The sequence below is a fragment of the Lynx canadensis genome, chromosome B4, assembly GCF_007474595.2.
Source record: "Lynx canadensis isolate LIC74 chromosome B4, mLynCan4.pri.v2, whole genome shotgun sequence".
NCBI classification, from domain to species: Eukaryota; Metazoa; Chordata; class Mammalia; order Carnivora; family Felidae; genus Lynx; species Lynx canadensis.
Genome location: NC_044309.1, coordinates 89,822,678 through 89,846,417, shown reverse-complemented (window position 1 = coordinate 89,846,417; position 23,740 = coordinate 89,822,678). Strand labels below are relative to the sequence as shown.

General features: G+C 40.6%; 2 protein-coding genes across 2 annotated transcripts in view; one reads left to right on the top strand and one right to left on the bottom strand.

Annotated features, from left to right (window-relative positions):
- The window catches only part of WIF1 (WNT inhibitory factor 1), a 68,645-nt gene extending 45,718 nt beyond the window's left edge, over positions 1-22,927 (top strand). The window contains exons 4-10 of the mRNA XM_030323139.1: positions 5,650-5,790; positions 7,037-7,132; positions 8,546-8,641; positions 12,597-12,692; positions 18,119-18,214; positions 19,253-19,348; positions 21,999-22,927. Of these exons, the coding sequence (XP_030178999.1) occupies positions 5,650-5,790; positions 7,037-7,132; positions 8,546-8,641; positions 12,597-12,692; positions 18,119-18,214; positions 19,253-19,348; positions 21,999-22,120 (743 nt within the window). The 3' untranslated portion in view covers positions 22,121-22,927. The remainder of the gene's footprint in view (positions 1-5,649; positions 5,791-7,036; positions 7,133-8,545; positions 8,642-12,596; positions 12,693-18,118; positions 18,215-19,252; positions 19,349-21,998) is intronic.
- On the bottom strand, positions 3,012-3,463 carry LOC115519265 (60S ribosomal protein L35a-like). The gene has a single exon (XM_032594007.1). It carries the CDS (start codon positions 3,395-3,397, stop codon positions 3,065-3,067), a length of 333 nt encoding a protein of 110 aa, XP_032449898.1. The 5' UTR covers positions 3,398-3,463; the 3' UTR covers positions 3,012-3,064.
- Positions 22,928-23,740: the final 813 nt, after the last annotated feature.

Below are 23,740 nucleotides of genomic sequence, written 5' to 3'. Positions count from 1 at the left end.
GGATATCGCTATTCCATGCAGATGACATCGCTACTGCTGTCGCATATTACTGCACAGAGACAAGGGCGTTCTTCGAGTATGGCCATTACTCAGCCTCGTGCCACATCTCCTGCTGTTTCTTTCTAGTCAAAGATAATTTTTTTGGTATACAATTTTCTTGATCATAGGTTTTAGTCTTTCTTTTTAGAAGCACTCACGAATGAAACAAATACATAATATATCTCTCAAATGCCATTTTATATTTAAACATTTTTCCTTTGTTGTTTCCTGATTATCAGAAGAATACAGGCTCATTTGTAGAGCACTCAGAACGTATTCATTAATTACAGTTACACCTGCGCAACATCCAATAAATCTTCCATCTCTGGATTTCCAATTTCATGCTTGTATCCTAATTCTTCCCAGTTTTGTTCCTTATAGTGTCTAGTAAAAAAAACCTTACTGAATTTCTACTTCTTAGGATATTGAAACAAACACATTTTGAATATATGATGTGGGAATATTTTAATACTCCACGCTTAGGTAAAACTTTAATTTCTAATAATCTAGAATCCTTATAAATAATAAAATTTAGGGGGGAAAGTGAATGATGCTTTGGAAAAGGTGGGACGAAAAAGAATAAACCTTTTTCTGGGATGAGGTGACTTATGCGAGGTGACTTGTGACTCACGCGCGTGCATACACACACACACACACACACATAAACGCAGATACACCGCATATACAACCCCACCCCCACATACATAAGGTTTTAAAGGCAGATGTAGGATTTGTTTGCAGAAATGCAGGTGCACTAAGTTTATGGGAATTTTAGCCCATTGAAGGGCAGTTATTCATTAGCCTTATTAGCTCAGTCCCCACAGTAGGAGCAGTAAGGGCACCTTGAATTATTAAAAAGTAACCAGATCAGTGTGTCTTTGCTCCTAAACATCCAGGTAGTATTCATTATTCTACTGGTCTATTTTATACCCTCAAGCTGCTAAGTTGTTCTTTTATCCCCCAGACTCCTCTATGCCTGAACATTGCGTGGAAAAGAAAACTCTTGATCTTTAACAGTTACGAAGTGCCTGCCTTCTGGCATCTGAAGAAAACAAAAACAGGAAATACAAACTGCAGGCTGGTTCAGTAAAATTGGATAACCAAAAACAGTTTCCATGAAGCCAAGGCTCTGCCTCTTTGAAAACTGTTTCTGTCATACCATGAAACCAACAAGGCAGGCCTGTTTCTCAACCAAGACTTCCAGGAATTCCATGTCTAGACATTTTGGAATAAGTGCTAATGCAGGAGGGACCATCTTCTTAGTGACCCCAGTCTTTAGCAGAACGTGAAGCCAGGGAAGGTGCTCAGTATTTGGTGAGAGGATGAATGGCTGTCAGCACAGCTTGGCCCACACTGATGACTGTTTGTGTGGTCGCATATCAGTCTGTGGTCGTGTGGGGCTGAGGATAAGCTCTCGCCCTCTCTCTCGTCTCTTCCCTTGTATGGGCAGCGGCTCCCCTGACTGACCGGAGGCTGAGGGCGTGTGAGCGCCATACTCACGTGAGTGTGGGAGAAGCATGTAATCAGAATGCGTTTGCGGTTTACTTCTGTGTGAGAGTTAGTTTACGTGCAATCAATCAGTTGCACATCAAGGGTGTACTTGGATGCCACGTGAGTTATGTTCAATCTGCTTTAGTTGTTCTGAGTTGTTTTAATTTACCTCGGTTTCATTATACAGATGTGCTGAAATTCACATCTGGACGAATCTCATCTAGCTTTTGGTAAAAGTAGCTTTCTACTCCTATGCTTGTTGTTGCGAAAACACAACGTAACTTTTACATTTCTATTATTCTTTGGATGTAGAGTCTGCTTTTTCTGCCTTCGAGATCTCTTTTTCTTTGTGTGTGTTTTTCTGCATGCACGCCGTTAATGTCTTATTCTCCGTGTCTCCCACCGTCTGTGGTGAAGTTCTATTTATGTGGAAGTGTGTGCCTGTGTGTATACGGTATATGGATGTGTCTCCCGCAAGGTCTTTGTGTCTGTCAGTGCCTAGCCTGTGACAGACAGTATGCCAAGTGCTGAATTTACAAAAACAAATAAGATACAGTTCTCTTACTGTCTCTGCCCCTCTCCCATTCACACTCTGTCTCTCAAAAATGAATAAATGTTAAAAAATTAAAAAAAAATCATATTAGTCTTACTGCCAAATAAGGAAATTGAGGCCCAAAGGATTTAAACCCACCCTAAATCATTCGGTCATAGCAAGTGCAGTTCTCTCTCAGATCCTTATTTTAAGCATTCGGCAATATTTATGCAGAAGACATTTATGCATCTGTTGTGAAGTTAAAATACAGGCAAATTGAAATTAGATGATAAAGGTCAATACCCAAAGAATCCAGTAGTTGCAGACCCAAAACAAGCACCGAAACTACTTTCAATTCCATTTTAAGTCTCTGGCTTTAAATGTTTAGTGTTTCTTTTTCTGGATTTTTAGGTGATTAAAATGTTACTCTCACAAATTGTCTTCAGACCACGTCCCTGAAACATAAATGTCACAAAAGGGAGGAGGTTTTATTTGTCCTGTTCTCTAAAGTATCCCCAGTGCTTGGAATAGTGGCTGGCACATTAGTAAACACTCAATATTTGTTAAATGGATAAACTGTATCTTGACTCAAATTTGCAATTAACCACTTAAAGAGAAAAATTCATCTTGAAGACTCAAAAGAAAGTTACTTGTGTTGTGTTTTCCTTGTGGAACTTCTATGGGATTTTGCATCCTTGGTTCTCTTTCCTGGGATTGTTCAGAACCATAGTTTTAAGATGACCACAGGCCAGGGAAACCTCTGCATATTTCTTTACTTTTCATTGACTCAGAGGTCACGTTAGCAGATCGCACACTTTTATGTGAGCATTCCAGACCTTCTAGATCCTCCCCCTGATGACTGGAGCCTGTGAATATGTCATAATTTAAGCATATTTATAAATGGTTTGCTTTTAGCACATTTGAAAATATGTGCAAGCAAGTAATTTGGTTTTTTTACAAGAGAACAAATCTACACCTTTATGTATTTACTTTTCAGTTAGTTCAAATCCTTGAGGGGTACAGCATCACACAGATTCTGTGGCCAATGGCTTTAGCAGGAAGGTTGCTTCGGAATTTGGCACGAACCATGCCACCGTTTCCATGAGCATGAGTTACTTTTCCCCGGATTCCTCTGGTTTTATTTGGTTTGCCACCAGGAGTCACTGTGTTGTTCTTTGCTTTGTACACATGAGCACATCTCTTGCCTAGACAGAATTCAGTTTCATCTCGAGCATAAACACCTTCAATTTTAAGAAGAGCTGTGTGCTCCCTCTGGGTCCGGAGACCCCGCTTATAGCCAGCAAAAATGGCTTTGGACCACAGCCTTCCAGACATATTTGTCGTTTCAGGAGTCCTGTTCCCAGCAGGCCTCCACGGGTTCCAAGATGGCGGAAAGAGCAAGCAAGTAATTATTTTTAACTGAACTTTCCATACATATAATAAGGCATTTTTGATATTTAATATCCAAAGTGTGTTTTAAAATTTGACAATGATGGGGCACTTGGGTGGCTCAGTCGCTTGAGTGTCCAACTTCGGCCCAGGTTATGATCTTGTGGTTCACGAGTTCGAGCCCCATGTCGGGCTCTGTGCTGACAGCTCAGAGCCTGGAGCCTGCTTCGGATTCTGTGTCTCCCTCCCTCTTTCTGCCCCTCCCCAGCTCACACTCTGTCTCTCTCTCAAAAATAAAAGCATTAAAAAATTTTTTTTAATTAAAAACAATTAAAAAAATAAATTTGACAATGCTGATAAACAGAAATGAAGATGAATTTACTTACAAGGATCTTCTCTTCCATGCCAAGATTCTGAGAGTTAAAATAAAAGTGAAGCGCCTTTTTTAAAGAATTAAGTGGGCTGCAAAGTGGAGGCTTGAAAAAGGTCCAGGAAAAAGATGCACCTGGAAAATAATAGTTTGGATGATAACGTGTGGGGAGAAAATTCTAAAAGTTTTATCTTTAACAATCCTTTCAGTTTCTTCTGTTTGTGTCTGAGGGCAATTATTGGCCTACCCATTCGTGTAAAAAAATCATGAGAAAGGTTAACGAAATTTTAGAATTGAACACAATGAAAATGCATTGGAAGAGTAACAATTGAAAGAAATTGCCAGCTCTTTTGCTTCTTTTTGAAATGGAAATCCCTACAATGGATTTTTGTGTTTTGTAAATTGGCATTTTCATGTATAAGATTTCCTTAAACCAAGGCTTTCAGCGGGGACAATTTTACTTTAGAACGGCAGGCACAATTTTGCTTTTCTCTCTCTTTTTATGTGTATTAAAATGCCCCTATTTCCTTTTTACCATTTAACAGATTAGTTTGCAACGGTCAGATCTCCAGATTCAAGAGAACTGGGAATCCATGTTATTCTGAGAAAGGCACAGTAATAAACACTGACGGTGGCAAAGCCTTACGAGGGGCTCTTGAGTGCTGAGCACACTAATAAGATTATATGGCCAGCTTGTGTGCAGTGCCTTATGGGAGAGCAAGCCAATTTCCAGCTCATGTCTTCTTATACATCTAGGGGAAAGTTTTATGAAAACTCTACAGGGAAAGGATTTTTCTTGGTTTGGTATGATTTCCCCAAGCTTGGCAGTAACCATAAGCTGCTATCTGGAAACAAAAGGAAGTAAAATTTCAAACGTATATTTATAGCAATATTTCTTCCTATATATAAGGAAGAACTAGAGTCTAATGGATCAATTAAATCACTCTTGTCCAGTGGATATGTTATGATAAGCTAGTGGATTTTAGAAATTTACACAGTCTCTTAGCCAATGACTTGATCCAGTTTCCACCCACTTACTTGTGGGCATTCCCCAATTGGTGGCCTCCTTGCCCTCTCAGTACACCATCATCTTTGGCCGCCACTCATTTGCTAAGTCAGCATGATACACCCCAAGTGATCATTATACTCCCAAAAAGCAAATGGCTCATTTTTATGAACCTAAATTATTAGGTATAAGTTTGTGAGATTATTTCATCACACCAAACTCTCTTCTAGATCCCAAGATATGGACACATTTTAATATTAGCCTAAGAAAATATTAGCTTCACTAACTCAATCCAATAACTGGAGTCTAGTCTGCGTTGTAGGATATTTCCAAAGAATATATTTTGTCACTTTCAAGCACATCGAGCTTGAAACTAAAGCTCGTGCCTATATGGGGCTTTATTTTAAAAATTCTGGAATACTGTTTTTAAAGCTCTTTTTTGGATTATATGGAGGCTGGTAAAGATGCCCACAAGTTTCTTGCTGGCATCAATCTGTGCTGCCTATTTGCACCTTTAATTTTTAGAGAAAATCTCTTTTTCAAGATAGTACAAGCCCAGACCAGGAACAAAATACCCCCAATTCCATATCAGTAAGGTACATATTAATGCATTATTCATTCTTTCTCCACCCAGCATGATGTATAAATTCTTTGGAGAATGCTCATACGATCAAAATACAGTCTCTACTGTGGTGTAGATACAAGAATATGAAATAATGAAATATGAACACGTTTGCTTTGTTCTTTGTCTCTCCTACCAAGATGTCTATATAACTGGAATCAACTAAATAAACTGTTTCTCTATACTTGCTTTTTCTTTAGTTGTTCAGGTTGGTTTCCCATGTCTTGGAAAACAAGATGGAGTGGCAGCTTTTGAAGTGAATGTGATTGTAATGAATTCTGAAGGCAACACCATCCTACAGACACCTCAAAATGCTATCTTCTTTAAAACATGTCAACAAGGTAATCAGTGATCATCATCAAGAAAAGGCTCATAAAACTTGCAGGTGTGAATTGGTGAAAAAGAAAGAGAAAGAAAGAAAGAAAGAAAGAAAGAAAGAAAGAAAGAAAGAAGAAAGAAAGAAGAAAGAAAAAGAAAGGAAGAAGGAAGGAAGGAAGGAAGGAGGAAAGGGAGGGAAGAAGGGAAGGAAAGGAAGGAAGGAAGGAAGAGGAAGAAAGAAATAAGAAAGAAAGAAAAAGAAAGAAAGGGAGGGGATGGAAGGAAGGAGAGGATAATTTTTTTGGTATAATTATAACCACACTAATGGCAGAGGCTGGTAAACAAGGTGGGTCCAGGTTGTACTAAGACAGACTTTCTCTGCTTATCACACTCACAATTTTGGGAACTCCAATACCCCTTCAAAAGCCCTCTCTTCTACTTCTCTCCTTCCCCTCTTCCAGCATAATCTTTGGGAGTCCCCAGTCTCATAGCAAGATCACCAGTCATTACCAGCAACTACCGCTTGTCAAGGCAATACAACTCTTATCTGCCACAACGGCCACACGCTTGGTGCGGCTGACTTCTCCAGAGCACAGAGTGCCACCATCATACCAGCAATCTCTGCCAGGCATAGGCACCTCACCCTGATGCCCACTTAAGCATGAAGGCCTAGATTTTTTTTCCCATCCTGATACAAGCTTTTCCAGCACAGAACTTAAGCTCGAGAGGCTTTCAGTACTCTAAAGATGTACCAAAGGATGTCTGGGTGGCTTAGTCGGTTAAGCATCCAACTCTTAATCTCAGCTCAGGTCTTGATCTCAGAGCTGACAGTTCAAGCCCCATGTTGGGCTCCATGCTGGCCGCGAAGCGTACTTTAAAAACATAAGTAAATAAAGATGTACCAAAAGGTCATTCTGCCCTCTGAAAGTGAATATCGTGGGCAATTCCATTCATTTTATTTCAGGGTGAATCTAAGAAGGTACAGTAGATTGATAGGTGGGGATGAAGGCAGAATAACGCTTGCTTTGCCTTCCTCCATGAGCCCCCCGCTATTGTAAGTGGGATTGAGAGAAACAAAATCTTACTTTGATGAGGATTTAGTGAAGGACAGACAAGTGGTACAGAGAGAATGAGGTAGAAGTTATCAGTATTCAGTAGATTATGATAATCAGTGCACAGGGGGGAACATCAGCACTAGCCTCTTCATGCCCGCAGTTAATTCCCCCAACACAGTTTCAAGGGGTATAACCTTGTTTCTCTTTGGTGAAGCCGAATGCCCAGGAGGGTGCCGAAATGGAGGCTTTTGTAATGAAAGACGCATCTGTGAGTGTCCTGATGGATTCTATGGCCCTCACTGCGAGAAAGGTACAGAACGGACAGAACCCAACTACCCCCACTTGCTTCCTAATGAAATGGGCGTCACACCAGAGCCCCACATGTGCTTTTTTAACACATTCGGAAAAATCGAAATTATTTTTCTGGTCGTAGCATAAGGATTGGTAAAATCTTAAAAAGCCACAGAAGAGCAAATGGAAAGTACTTATAGGAGTGGTTTTCTGTTAAGTCCAATATATGGTGACAGGGGCAGAGAACCTCAGCAGCGTGTCTACATTCTTTGTGGCCGCTCCCCCGCCATCTTTAATTCACTATTATATACTTTGGCATAATCCTAAGAAAGTTCTCCTCCACTTAAGTTGGGTTTAACAAGCTAATATAATGATTGATTTGACAGTGTCTACTGTAATAAAAAGTACCTTGATTCACAATTAAGTATATACCTGAGTTATGAAGTTGCTATAAGACAAAAAAAAAATTATTTGTACTGTAAATATATCTATCTCAGTAAAATTACTATTATATGAAAGAGTTAAACAAGCAAGTTGTATTAACCACAGGATGCTTAAATACTAAGGGTTTCTTTGGTGAGAGTAAGCAAAGTCTTTTTCATCTTTGAGAATAAGAATTTTTCTTGTTTGCATATATTTTGGAATTAGAAGATCTAGGAAAAAGGGCAGGGGAAAATATTTAGTCTTAAGAAGGCTACTTCTTAGTCAAAGTAATGATTCTAGGCAAATTTTAATCAGGCGTTGAAATGGCACAATTCTAAAATTCTCATCTATTAACTGGTTAAAAAAAAAACTGATTTGCAACACATAAATAATGTTAAATATAGCAAGCCTGTGGGGTGCCTGGGTGGCTCAGTTGGTTGAGCGTCCACCTCTTGATTTTAGCTCAAGTCATGATCCCAGGTGGGATGGAGTCCCACATTGGGCTTCATGCTGAGTGTAGAGTCTGCTTAAGATTCTCTCTCTCTCTCTCTCTCTCTCTCTCTCTCTCTCTCTCTCTCCCCCTCCGTCTCCCTCTGTCCCCTCCCCTGCTTGTGCTCTCTCTCTCAAATTAATATATATATATATATATATATATATATACATATATATATATGTCAAAGCTGTATCTCTACAGACTTTAGAATCAACCACAAAGATCAAAAATGAAGAGCTGTTTGGGCGCCTGTGTGGCTCAGTCTGTTGAGTGTCTGACTCTTGATTTCAGCTCAGGTCTTGATCCCAGGGTCATGGGATGGAGCCCCGAGTCAAGCCCCTGTTGGGCTTTGAGCTGAGCATGGAGCCTGCGTACGATTCTCTCTCTCCCTCTGCCCATTTCTCTCTCTCTCTCAAATAAAATTTCTAAATTGTAGAACTGTTGTATTAATGATATTTCCAAAATGGCCCTTCTCAAAACCCCACTTGACCTTAATCGGAGCTCTCTCTCTATTAGCCCTTTGCACACCACGGTGTATGAACGGCGGGCTCTGTGTCACTCCTGGGTTCTGCATCTGCCCACCTGGATTCTATGGAGTCAATTGTGATAAAGGTAACAGTTTCTTTTTAAGAACAAGGTTCTTTTTACTTTCTAAATGTGCAGTTAAAAGGAATATATTTAATATATTATCACTCTACATAATAGCTCTGTAAATAGAGTGTAACACTTTGTTGGCTTCTGTAACAACTTTAACCCCAAATTCTAGTGTAGTTCCACACAGTAGAAGTTTGTTTTCACTCCCAGAATGCTCCAGTGCAGGAAGCCCTTCTCCATGCTGTGATTCTGGGGCCTAGGTACCTGACATCAGTGGTCCTCCCTACAGCTCTGGAGCTCTCTGAAACCAGCCAGTGAGCAGAGGTGGGGACTGATGTAGGCACTTCTTCTTCTTTTTTTTTTTTTTTTTTAAAAAAGCTGTGTCCCAGAAGTGATCCACAAAACTTCCACATCTATTCCATGGGGAGGTATGAGCCCTCACGGTCCTACCAGAGTGCTGGTCCCAGAAGCAGCCTGGAGAAATGTCATCCCTGGCTGGACAACTGTCTCCCACGGACGACTTTATGGGAGAGGAGTGTGGATTTTGTGAACATGTAGCTTTCTCTGCCATATGGGGTTTTGGTATGTCCTAAATAAATTCTATGGGTGAGCTTCTAAGACTGAAATGAAACAGCCTGCTCCCCATTTCCTGACCTAGAAGCCCACTGACCCCCAATTTAAGGACCTGCTCACAGATGACATCCCTGAGAGATGGTTTTCCCTCTGCCTATGATGCAGCATCATAGCCAGTTTTTCTCTCAGAAAGTGGGTTCAAACTTGGCTGTAAAATATTGAATGATCCATACACTTTACAAGATACCTGTCTGTTTTGCCCAGGTTACATATTTTATGGAAAAAAAATTAATAATGTCATACAAGGTGTATGTAATGAAATTATCCTGGTGTCAAAAAGGCTAATTGCATGAGTGGAGTGGTATTTTTTAAAATAAATATATGCCATGAAGTAAGAGGATGTGCCTTTTTGAGAAGTGTCTCTTGAGTGATAATACAGTTGGCACCAGTTAAGATGGAAATGAACAGGGGAGCCTGGGTGGCTCAGCCAGTTAAGCTTCCATCCACTCAGGTCATGATTTCACGGTTCCTGAGCTCAAGCCCCGCATCAGGCTCTGTGCGGTCCGTGCAGAGCCTGCCCCACTCACACTCACTCTCTCTCTCTCAGAAATAAATGAACGTTAAAAAAAAAAAAAGGATGGAAATAAACAGATTTTTTCAAAAGAAGGACAAGCTAAAGGAAGAATCCCTCAGCATGAGTCAGAATAATAATTTACTTTATACCCAACAGCTTCCTGAGATGTGGAACATTTTATCTATTTCGTTCTCAGATGGGCAAAACAAGGTTTACAGAGCTTCAGTCTCTTGGCCCAAACTCACATCTTCTATCGTACCATGTTGCCCCTCAGGCTACCTGTTTCGGGTCCCTGCTCCTCCACAAGTACCTCTGTGTCCTAGGCTGATAAAACTTGGTCTCTCTGTGGGTCATACTTTTCCCGTCTCTAAAATGGGAATTAAACCATTGCCCCTGGTCCCCCAGCCCCAAAGCTAATTGAGAGAGGATGTGAGACTATCTCTGCTTTTTATTTTTAAGCGATCCCAAACTGGAGTATTGGATTTAACACTATGTTGAAGTTTGTATTCACAAAGATTAAGCGCTGATGACGTGATAAGAACAGCTAGTGAGTAAAAAAAAAAAAAAAAAAAAAAAAAAAAACTATTTTATTTGTCTAAATTTAGCATTCAGCATCTCTGCTAATTCAAAATTAAATTCCTCTTGTCACAAAATGATTGGGAAATACAGCAAATCCTTCAGAGATCTGGATGAAGCACTCCTGTATGAACAGGTTTAAAAACACCATTTGGGAGGCCTGCTTACTTAGATGTGGCTGTTCTTGGTGTAGTTTGCACAATGGAGAATTAACTGCAGTGTTTTTCTGATGCTATAGAGTCACAAACACTGCGTGGTCACTGTTGAAGGAACATATGTGTATTCCAATATGTTTTACATTTTGTAATATTTTACCTTTCAGATGAAAGATTTTCCCTACTTGTTAGACTCCAGTACTTATTATTATTATTATTATTATTATTATTATTATCATTATTCTTTTGGAAAGTCTGTTGAAATTCCACTTGGTCTCACTGGAGATCGGGGAACATTAAAAAAGAGTGGTTTTTACTACCTCAACAAAAAGATGCATTTATCATCCAGGAGGGAGTATAGAGCTTCTGAAAAACAGTTTAATTACTGGCACGGAGCTAGACCTTTGCACAATGTATTTGAAGAAACATGAAAGATTAACTTTCATTGGCTCTTGGGACATCTGTTGCAAACTTTAGGAAATGAGTAGTTAAGCACTGGCCCAGCATACCCTCAACCCCAGTGAAAGTTACTTGGTGTCTCTGATTCCTAGTCAAGAATCATTGACTATCAAGAGAAGGTTGTAAAATATTATACAAATACTAACAGAGTGGCCAGATTCTTTAACTAGCTTTGTCATTATCCCATAACTTCCAATTAAGCTCTCAGGTTCATTGCATTCTATTTGTTAGTAAGGGATAGTGCCCAGTCAGCTCTGGCCAAGCAGACCCTGATCCTGATGTTTTCTCTTCTCTTGTTAGTTCCCCAGGAGAAACAGGGACAAATGGGGAGACAGAGTCACGCTCGCAAACCTAACAATACTAACAGCAAGTAGCAAGGAGAAAGCCCAAAGAGCTGGTTGTCCTAAATCCTAAATTCTGTACCCAAATGCTGCTGTTCCCTTGTGCATCAGGAGGCTGGATTTTGCCAAAGCGAGTACAGCATTGTCTTTAGATGGGAGATACTTAAGATTTTAAACAAAAAGCTTTATCCTCTAAGAAGCATGATATTTGCAGAACATGCTGATTGGCTTTCTTTTCCACAAAGAAAGCATACACATAACTTTTGGATCTCCTTTCTGATTTTCCTACTGGAAGCTTCCTTCAGCTTTTGTTCATCTGTAGCCCACTTTGGCCTGTTCCATATTGGACAAGAACAAATTGGCCATATAACTGGAATTGCTGAGAATCCAAGCTCTGATTTTAATGTCCTTTATAGAATGAGCCAATGTGTCTATTTTTGGATACTTGTTCTCCCTTGTCCCCATTTCTGTCTTCCCTCTATTTATGTTCCAGTGAGCAGTGAAATTCCAGACGTTGACATGAAGAGAGGGTTTAGGATGAATCACAAACAGTATGACTTTTACCTGGAAAACCTAGTTACTTGGACTCCCACGATAATCTGTCCAACTGGGTGCTGCCACTTGCCCACCTATAGGGTCTCATGAGGACTGACAGGCTGTCCTTTCCCGAATACCAGGACTCCTTCCTCCAAATGATATAAAAGTTAATTATTTTTTTAAAAAAATCCCTGTTATATAAGATGAATCTCTGAATTCATATTCTGAAAAGGAAAAAAGTTGCTTTCTTTTTTGCCGGATCCTAGTACTTATGGCCTGTCTCCCTTTTATCTATTCCAAAGCAAGTTTTCTCCTTTTTCCATCTTCTTTTAGCTTAAAAAATACTTCAGGGAGTTTATAGTGTTTCTTTTTTTAAGGGCACAGATATTTACAAGAAAATTAAAAAGATAATTTTTTTAAAAAGTTTACACACCATGCCTTTTTTCTCCAAGATATAAGCCCCTGGGGGAGGATCATATATAATGTGTGTTTTCTCCTCTTAACTTGTTGGAATCTGCAAATGGTTCAGCGATTGGTTACAATTCTTGGATTTGCAAAGCCGCTTACTTGATTAAATAAGTAAAACATGCTCTATATCTTGATTGATGAAGTATCACATGAGTGTTTATGTAAAAAAAAAAAAAAAAAGCAGATGCCCCAGAAGTATCACCTAAATTTAAGTGAAGTTGGATTTTTTTTTTTTTTTTTTAAAGATTTAGCCCACTGTCTAATGCAATACCTTGTTACCATTCTGATAGCAAACTGCTCAACTACCTGCTTTAATGGAGGGACCTGTTTCTACCCTGGGAAGTGTATTTGCCCTCCAGGACTAGAGGGGGAACAGTGTGAAATCAGTGAGTATTGACCTTCTGTATTCTCTTTTTTTCTGGGGGGGAGCTTCAAAACCCCATCCAACCCTATCATCTAATCAGTGAGGAAGCTGAAGCCCAGAGACCATGAAGAGCTTATCTAAGGGCTCAGGCCAGTGGTTCCTTCTCACTAGATTTAGCCACCATTCACTTAGGCTAAAGGTGGGGGACTGGGTGTGGGGGAGGGGGCAGAGGGTGCCATAGCTTAGCTCAGATGACTCACAGCAAACACTCTGATGCCGTCTCATCTGGGCTTGGGTTGTTTGGCATGTTGCATTGCTTCTTTTTAGTGAGTCTGTCCCCTTCTCATTGTGCAGAGCCATAGTTTCAGCCTGGAAATGTAGACCAGAGTTTTGGGACAGGTGAATGTGTTTATCGACCTGCAGGCATAGAGTTTCTTCCCTGCCATTCACTGCCACATTTCTTGAATCAGACTGAGCCCATCATCCCACCTAAGAGAAAAGGACAAGTTCAAGAAAAAGGGGAAAAGGGTGTGCAGCAATAAAAAAGAACAAGCTAATAATAGCATACACAACATGAATGCATCTCATCGATGTTAAGTAAAGGAACGAGGTACAAAAAAGTGCATACCGCATGATTCCATTTTTATGAAGTTTAAGAACAGGCAAAATTAATGGATGACAGTAGAAACCAGGATAGTGCTCAGGGGCAGAAAGGAACTTTATGGGCTGCCAAAAATGCTCGATATCTTGACTGATGAAGTATCACTTGAGTGTTTATTTATGTAAAAAAAAATAGTTGAGCTGTAAACTTTAGATCAACGCGGTTATGCCTTCACTATGTGTTTGTCACGCTTCAGTACAAAGAAAGAAAAATGTAAGGGTGGAATGTGGTAGATAATCATTGTTTTCAGAATCAGGATATCAAACTGCTTATCCTCCTGGCTCTGCCCCCTGCCGGCCTTGCAACCCTCAGCAAATCACTGAAGCTCTCTGAAACTCAGAAAGGAGCCAACGGCACCCTAGATTGCTTTAGGATCCAGAAAAGAGATGACACCAGCACTCCGTTCAGGAAGGAGCAAAAGGAACATGAGCATGTCTGCTACGGGTGCCGTGTCCCTGCTTTTCTGGAGGCTCTGGAATATGGCATTTTCATTTCCAGCTGTATCATATCTGTAAAATACTGCTGGTTAGTACAGCCATGGTTTCTGAAGTTGCAGTAGGCTCAAAATTAAATAATATTGACTTGCAATTTTGACTTTCAAGCTCTAATTTGTTTGTGAGTTTCTGTACTTTAGTGAGTAGTAGATGAAGTAACCGCTTTTTTATAGAGTTCAAACGAAATACCTCTGAAGTTTCCATAGAACATGTAATGGATTGTCAGGATGTGGTTTCTGTTCTTATTAATTACCCTGCCCTGATAAAGGTATCTCTGAACTAACTCCCCTCAAATTTCTTTTTCCATACTTGCTCTCAGACTCCACATACTTAGTTAGATCATATTTAGGAATCTTTGTTCATGGGCTCATTTCTCTCTATGTAAATACCCTTTCATGCTCTTGGGTTTACGACCTTTCCATTGGCAGAGACAATGATTTCTATTTGTTTCTCCCCCCCTAACTGCACCCGAAATGTAGGCCTTTGAACGCTCCTGATTATCCCTATCACAAGTTATGCTCAAACCCTTCTAGGAAGTGTCCTGTTTCTATTATAAGAACCAAGAAAATATGGAAATAGGTCTTGACTTGATAAATGCCTCTAGTATAGTAGAGACAAAGAGTTGAATTATGAATTCTTATTTTTAAATTGAGATATAATTCACATACCATAAAATTCACCATTTAAAAATATGTAATTCAGTATATTCATGAAATTGTACAGCATCGCTTCTGTCTCATTCTAGAATATGTCATCACCCACAGAAAAAACCCAGTACCCATGAGCAGTGACTCCCTATTTCCCTTTCTCCAAGATACTGGAAGCTACCAGTCTACTTTCTGTCTCTTAACATTTTCCTATTATGGACATTTCATATAATAGAATCACACAATATATGTCCTTTTATGGCCAACTTCTTTCACTTAGCGTGATGTTTTTGAGGTTCATCCATGTTGTGGCATGTATCATTACTTCCTTTTGATTGCTGAACAGTATTCCATTACATATATATGTGTGTGTATATATATATGTATATGTGTGTATGTATACACACACACACACACACACATATACACACATACGCTATTCTGATGTAATTTATATTTTCGTTTCCCCTGACCTCTGTCAGGACCGATATCGTCTCAAACTTCACTTTGACTTAATTTGAGATAGTCTTGCCAATTAACTAATAACATCATAGTTAGAAATATCTGGATGTACATAGTATACATTTGGTTTATCTTGTTATTTAAGGTTCATAGATATCCCAAGAATCTTCAGTGAACTTTCAGGTAAAAAGTTTACATGAATTATTTATACTCTATTATAAATGGTTTTTAAAATAACTTAACGGGTTCTTATTATCATAAAAATCCTCTGTATAAAATTTTCCTTATAAAAAATTTAGAATACTGAATAAAACAATTCAAAATCACCCATAATCCTAAGACCCAGTGATGATAGTTGTTGACACTTATCATAAACCATTTTAATCTGTTTTCTATGTGAAGCAGAGCTCCAGTTTTAAATTATCCTGCAACCTGATGGGCAGAGGAAGTTTAATGTCCTTATTTTGTCAATCCCTAGCTCATTGTTCTCACTGGACTCATCCACTAGTTATAATAAGAACACTGATTAAACAGTCAAATCTGTTTGTCTTCAGGCAATGCTTAGTCTGGTTTAGGTAAAAATGTGGTGTCATCTTTCAAGTTGACTCACTTTCCCCACTGTCTAATGGATAGAATCTCTTGCAAAAATACTTTCAGGAAAAGGAAGTCGATATTAAAGACACTTACAGGATTCTGAATTTTAAAACGATCACGCCTTCGTGAGATTCATAAGATTTGGCTTCATAAGATTTGATTTGGAATGGCCTTCAGACAGCCATCTGCAGTCACATTTCTACTGTGTGATAACCAGGAGAGAATGTCCTTCTTCCTGGCTGTGGTGAACCTGAGGACCCTCCCTTCCCTCTGACCAAGAAAATAAAAATACCCAGGGAGTCAATGAAAAGTCTCTCTCTGCCACTCATTCTCTGTGATATCCCTGTCTACCAAATTCACCTTTCATTGAATGTGAGGAAATTTGGGCTCACCCAGTATTTCATAATAAGTACTATCTTCTGTGCCACATAATTATTGCCCCACATCTTGTTTATTTGAAAAACCCAAGTGCATGACAGAGTACCATGTTATCCAATTTTGTGCATATGATGGGGTCAGATGCTTCATGGATGCAAATGAAAATTCAGAATTCGGTATTCTTTTCCTTTAGGTAAGAGTTGGGATCTTGACCACATGGTAAATGCTATTCTTTGTATACAAACCTAGCCAAAAGGATCCTTTATATTTTTAATGGTTAGTGAAAAGGTGGTATTCTATGATTAAGGTTATTTTAATGCCTGTTTCTAGAACATCCCTGTGTCAGAAAAACCTGTAGATATAATGGCATTCCAGGTTTTCAAGAGACTCTAACATATCAATATTATGTCTATATTGTCTCCACTAAATGCTGCTTTGACCAATTTATACATGAAGAAGGTCCTTTCGGGTAAGTTAAAAGAGAAGCAAAATAATTTGCACATGGAATTCATGTGTCTCAAACAGCGCTTGCCAGTAAATCATATTGTAGCTCACTTCCTTCAAAGCTTCATTTGGCCATAAAAAGAACAACTTAGAGAATAAAAGTGTGTTGTTTTAGGATAAAAGTTTCATTTCTTCTCCTTATGTGCTGAGGCTTTTGTAATGAGTATTCTGCTAAAATGTAGAAAATAAAAAGAACAACAATTAAAAAAAAAAATCCAAACTCCTCCAGTACCACAATCTAATGGCTGTTTTCTCTCTTTGGAACATCATTACACCAGTCAGCTCCGGGTGAGCAATCCTTTTCCTTCTACTTCTTCAAAACATTCAGCCTTAGGATGGCAAATTCTAGACTGCAGAGGGAGAATAAATAGCTTCTGGAGTAAGAAAGAAGACAATCATTATGTAATTTTTACATCTAAGGCCCTATCCCAGCTCTAAAATCCTGTATCTAAAGAGCTGTGAACACATTAGCAATTCTCATTTGGTCCCAAGATCGAAGAAAGAGTGATGTATCATTAGGATCGAAGACATTCCAGAAAAATGCACAGGTGTGGTATCGGGCCCCTTTGGTGCCCTATCTCATATCGTTCTCAGCCAGCCTCTTACTCCAGTTACTGCTATGGCAACCCGTTTTGCACAGGCATAACCTGATTGCCCCTCCTCCTTTTTTTTTTTTTTTTGTTTATTTTGAGAGAGAGAGCAGGGGAGGGGCAGAGAGAGGGAGAGAGAATCCCAAGCAGTCTCCATGCTGTCAGTGAGGAGCCCAACGTGGGGCTCCAACTCACAAACCTTGAGATCTGACCTGAGCCAAAATCAAGAGTCGGACGCTTAACCGACTGAGCCACCCAGGTGTCTCAGGTTGCATCCTGTCTTAGCTGCTCCACACTTCTGCTTTCTACCCAGAGACTCCTCTGAGTTCTAAAAAATCAGTGTGCACTCACATAGTGACACATTGGAAGTGTGAGGAAGCTATCCCATAAGGTGACCCTCGGCCAGTGGGAGACAATGAAGAAATGCTCCCCTCTCCCTTCTTAAAAGTGACTTGAGGGTACAGTCTCCACGGCTCCTCAGAAGGACCCAGCAGGATGGAGCCTGGTCCAGGATAGAGCCACGGTGATGGCCACCCTGCAAATATACTTTTGTGCTGGCTTTCCCTCCTTCCATTTTTCATTCTCCCTGTCCCCCCATCCCGGTTTCCTAGGGTTACTTCACCAAAGACACTCTCTGCCTGCAAGCCAGCCCTGCTCTCTGGGGAATCCTAGGCGGAGAAAGATCCTGTCAGGTACAGGTGCAGGCCTGCTTGCGGAAAGAGCGACATTCAAAGTCTGAGCTCCGAGGAAAGATCATTTAGAGGTTAATTCGTATCTTAACTTTTACTCTATCTTAAATTACAAGTGTTTATGAATCAGAAGTTCATTCCGTTTATAAACAAGTAATATCAATACATTTATAGAAATATAAATGTGTGGGCAACACATTTACCGTCGAAGATCTAAGTTAGAAATCCTAAGTAATAACACTAGCCTGTTTGTCCCAAAGAATGAAACTCAAAAGGTCTCAAAGCCAGAGTAGGTCGGAAACAAGTGGGAATCGCTGCCATTTAAAAACCAGTTATCTTCTCAAAGCCCTGCCCTTCCTTTGTAAAATGTGATGACCTCTGAACGAAGCACTGAGTTCCTTGCCTGTTTGCATCCTTCTCTTGTTTCAGGCAAATGCCCGCAACCCTGCCGAAATGGAGGTAAATGCATTGGTAAAAGCAAATGTAAGTGCTCCAAAGGTTACCAAGGAGACCTCTGTTCAAAGCGTAAGTATCCATACACAGAATCAGCCTGGCTTGGGGAAGCTCTTCCTACATTACTTCTTCACCCACTGCATGTTGCCTCGGCATTACGATTAACCTCTGTTCACTGACATATATGTTCCCTTTACCTAGAAGAAAAACACTGTATGAAATCCATGCATGTAAAAAAACAACAACAACAACAACAAAAACCAGACATATTCACACACAAGCAACTGAACTTTTTAACTATTTGGAGTTTTCTTAAGGAAAATAAACTTCCATTCCAGCAATTTCAAGGTCCTACTGAGCATCTTTTGTGAATGAGAAGCATCAAGATTAGTTTAAGATCTCTGTCAGGACTTAATTTTATTTATTTATTTATTTATTTATTTATTTATTTATTTAATTTTATTTTTTATTTTTATTTTTTTTTAATTTGAGAGAGACAGAGAGAGGGAGGGAGGGAGGGAGAGAGAGAGAGAGCATGCATGTGTGAGCCTGGGCAGAGACAGAGAGAGAATCTTAGGCTCCACGCTCAGTACGGACCCTGACACGGGGCTCAATCCCATGACCGTGAGATCATGACCCGAGTCAAAATCAAGAATCAAAGGTTCGACTGAGACACACAGGCGCTTCAGGACTGTTTCAAAAAGTCCCAGACTGACTTAGAGCTGGAGATTGGCTTAGGGAAAATAAAAAGCAACAGGGGATGAAACCCAAACTAACACATTCTAAAGAACTACAAGAGGAGTGCCTGGGTGGCTCAGTCAGTTAAGTGGGATCTCAGGTCGCGATCTCCCGGCTCATGGGTTCGAGCCCCCATCAGGCTCTGTACTGACAGCTTGGAGCTGGGAGCCTGCTTCAGATTCTGCGTCTCCCTCCCCTCTCTCCCTCTGCCCCTCCCTTGCAAGTGCTCTGTCTCTTTTTTTTTTCTCTCTCTTTCTCTCAAAAATAAATTTAAAAATTAAAAAAAAAAAGAACTGCAAGAAAAGCAGCTGTGTGATTCTGTGGAACAACGAAAGCTCAGGAAACGCTCTTTTTTGTCTCCTCTGATTCTAGCTGTCTGTGAGCCTGGCTGCGGTACACATGGAACTTGCCATGAACCCAACAAATGTCAGTGTCAAGAAGGCTGGCACGGAAGACACTGCAATAAAAGTGAGTGGGAGCCTTCTGAAGAAGGCTTCTGAACTAGCTGTATAGATAATAAGCCACTGGCCCATTTTAGACACAAAATGAAATGGGCTAAATTCAACTATTTCATTTTGATTGATATCTTCCCTGTTGGAAGCAGGAATCCAGGCATCGGAGAGATGCCAGTGAACAGAGAGACAATGCCCTGCCTGGCGGAGCCCAGGTTCTAGTGGGAGGGACAGTTAGCAAGTGAACAAAATAAACAACGTGGCTGCTATCCATCTGGCGGTTGGAACTCAGTCTCCTAAGCGTGGGCCCGCTGTCCACTTTTCCTCGGAGGGAAGGAATATCACATCCTTCAATAGCAGAAGCCCACGTTGTGCCTGTCATATCGGGTCTCCAAACTAATGGGCACAAATTAAACAGATCATTTCCACCTCAGATGTTTTCCTAGATCCACGGTGTCCAGAGGGTGGTGCATGTAGCCCATGAGTACAGAAATGATCAGCTAGGCTGAGGGAAAATATCTAAGCATGTTATATGTAAGTATATGTATACATCTCAATCCAAAGCCTCTGATTTTTGTGCATATTTTATAATGTTCACATTATATTATTATGATGTATATCTAATACATCTACATGCAGGTATACACGTTTGTTTGTTTGTTTGTTTGTTTGTTTGTTTGTTTAAGGTGGGTTTGTGTCTAGTCGAGGTTACACTAAGCCATTGATTTGAGCCTTTTTCACTCACTGAATTGACTGTATGGTAGATTGAATTGGCTTCAGATGGGCAGAGCTTAACAAGACTTGCAGCTTCTCCGGAAAATAGTCCTTTCCCCAGGTGGTAATGGTTGAATGGTATCCATGCTGGGACATACTTGGGGTAAGGCTTTTTTGAACTAAAAGAGACCTGTAGAAAACTAACCATTTCTGGAGACCTTTTGGGAAAGAGTAAACAAAATCCTTTTAGGGGCCCTTAACTCGGGATACAAACCCTAAGGTTTGTCCCCAAATCAAAGTAGCTTTCAAGATGTCCTCAGGCCTAGGGATGAGCTGAGGTCACACACTGTACCTCCCAGGCCTCAGTTACAAAGATCTTCTGAGACCCCACATTTGGGGCTTGGTGACCAAGAGTGATAGCCAGAGAGTAGAGGGGCCCCGTTCCTGCTGATATACTTACATATAACATATACTTACATATAACATGCTTAGATATTTTCCCTCAGATATCACTCCTCCAGAAAGAAGGCAAGTTAGGAGGCCTCAGGTGGCATCGGAGGCCTCAGGTGGCATTGGTGAGCAATTCTCACAGGTCTGCCAGCCCCAGACATCCTCATTCACAGACTCGGTGCTGAGAGTGTTGTCATTTTGTCATCGACTACGTGGCTCCCTCAGATCAAGGCATTGCATCAAGAAGATGCCCTGGTGCTTGACTAAGATGCAAATGTGTTTTCTGGGAGAGGCCACCCAGCCATTTGGTACATTAGCTTAGAGAATTGGGCTGGAAGAATGAGGTTTATTTTGACCAGGGGGTGGTGACTAGGAAGCTCTGAGGCACAGAGTTCTGCTGGGAACAGATTCCCAGCGAGGTGACACTTTGGGAGGTCCTGGGCACCCAGACATGTTATTGGGGAGGAGGACACTGGAGACAGACTTCCCGGCTGAGGCTCACCCCCCGCCAGCAGGGAGGTTCGGGCTTCATGGGTGGCGGGGAGAGCAGCAGGGTAGGGATTTACTCCAGCGCGTTGTTGGCTCACGTTCTGGCTGTTCCATGAGCTACTAGCCTACATACTGACAATTCAAAGAAACACATTCAGGAACAAAGTATTCTGTTCTCAGTAGTTATTTAATGGCATGCTTGCATTTAAAAACCACAGGGAACAAACGGAATGCCAAACTCGACTCTAATGCCCAGGAAGATGGTGGGAGATTTTTAAAATGTGATTGCTGTCTTGGATCCGTTTTAGAAAATCAGTAGAAATGAGTCAGTGCCCCAGGCACCTCCAGAGGTTCACAACCAGGAGGAAGGGAGGCCCGAAGCTATGTTACTCGGTGTTACAGTTCACTTACAAGTGAGCTGGAAATGCACAGATGCCCACCTTGACTGAAACTGACAAATCCCCATTGATAAGGAGCCAGTTCAAACCGAACCCTTCTCTAAAATGTATCATAGAAGCCCTTACTTCTTACCCAAATCCTATTTTATGTAAGTGCAATAGCCACACTTGATTGTGTGATTGATACGAACAGTCGGGGTGTTCTGGATCAATTTAATCGAGGCTGGTTTTGTAATGCGGTGAAAATAATCAAATCCTCTGCAGAAGCATCCCTGCTTTGGGGACCTCAGTGCTAAATCCCTACCAGCCCTTGGGTGGAGCAAATCATTCAGTCACATTCATCCAAACTTTGATCAAGAGTTTCTGCATGGCCAAAACATATAGTGAATCAGAGCTTCAATGGAAGCCAGATTGGATGGTTCCTAAAATGGGTTTCTTTTTTAACAGAGACCCTGAACCTGTAACATCTCTTCATTCAGGTGGCTTTTTGTGGTGACTGTGGTCTTTCACTCTGGGATGAAAAGGGAAAATGGATTTCATTTGAATGGTTAATAATGAATCTGTAGAGCCCGTTTTTGTAGTTTCTTTTCTTTTAAGCTGTGAATAATTTTACAGGGTACGGAGCCAGCCTCATGCATGCCCTGAGGCCAGCAGGCGCCCGGCTCAGGCAGCACACGCCTTCACTTAAAAAGGCCGAGGGGAGGCAGGATCCACCTGAATCCAATTACATCTGGTGAACTCCGACATCTGAAACGTTTTAAGTTACACCAAGTTCATAGCCTTTGTTAACCTTTCATGTGTTGAATGTTCAAATAATGTTCATTACAGTTAAGAAAACTGGCCTGAATTTTATTAGCTTCATTATAAATCACTGAGCTGATATTTACTCTTCCTTTTAAGTTTTCTAAGTACGTCTGTAGAGTGATGGCATAGATTTTCTTGTTTCAGTGTTTTGGGACAGATTTGATGTTATGTCAGTGGATCAGGTTAAAACTGTGTCTTTTCAGTTGTGTAGCTGGCAAATTATTTCCAAAATTGCAATGCATTCACGGTGTCAAGGGGCTGGGGAACACTGAAGAAGATACGTGGAACAAAAAGGCATAAATCACAGCGTTGGATGAAGCACTTAATTGTGTTGAAGTTACCACATTTCTAGTGTTATTGTCAGGTATTTAGACATTTGTCACATTTTTAAAATTCCCCTTGTTTGTAAACTCTCAACACAATATATTTTGACCTTACCATGATTCCAGAGAATTCACTAGAAAGAAAGAAAGAATGAACGAAAGAACGAAAGAACGAAAGAAAGAGAAGAAAGAACACTGTGGCAGTGGCATTTAACAATATAATATATGTAAACACAATAAAATAGGGAATATAATGTATGGACTTTTGGCATTGGCTTGAAGCAATATAATATATTGTAAACAAAACACAGCTCTTACGTAATAAACATTTTATACTGTTTGTATAAAATAAAGGTGCTGCTTTAGTTTTCAGAGGGTTGTATGGAGTGGTCTTTGCACGCGCTATCTTGCGGAAATAAAGTTGGTTGCAGTGAGTGGTAGTGAACACTCTGTAGTTATCATGAAAAAGAGAAGATGTTCCCATCTCTGACCCTGCCCTGCTCCCCAGGCGTGCCCCTCCCTCCCAGCTCTCTGCCTTGGCTCTAGCCACACCGCGTTACACCTTGGGCACTGCCTGCGACCTTCCTGTGTATGTCAGCTCCCGTGTAGTTGACATTTCTTTCTTTTTTTTTCAATATATGAAATTTATTGTCAAATTGGTTTCCATACAACACCCAGTGCTCATCCCAAAGGTGCCCTCCTCAATACCCATCACCCACCCTCCCCTCCCTCCCACCTCCAGTTGACATTTCTTTCAAGAAGTCTTCTCTAACTAAAATGTGTTAAATTTCCCTTCAGTAGGAGACTTTCTAAGACTTTCTAAATGTGTCAGGATGTTGCAAACGACAAGTGCTACCATTTATTCAAACCTTACTGGTTCCCAAGGACACTGTATGTGTTATCTTACAATCCTGTGAGGCAGGTATCATTATGCCCTTCTACACATAAGAAAACTGAGGTAGGGAGATATGAAGCAGTTTACCCAAGATCACACTTGAGAGGGTCACGTTTGTTTTTTGTTTTTAATTTTTTTTTTAACATTTACTATTGAGAGACAGAGACAGAGCATGAGCAGAGAGAGGGGGAGACACAGAATCCGAAGCAGGCTCCACGCTTCGAGCTGTAAGCACAGAGACCGACGCGGGCTCGAACTCACAAACTGCAAGATCATGACCTGAGCGGAAGTCAGACGCTCAACTGACTGAGCCACCCAGGCGCCCCTAGAGAGGG

Coding starts and splice junctions, on each gene's coding strand:
- LOC115519265 (XM_032594007.1), bottom strand. CDS start 3,397: ATGTCTGGAAGGCTGTGGTCCAAAGCCATTTTTGCTGGCTATAAGCGG.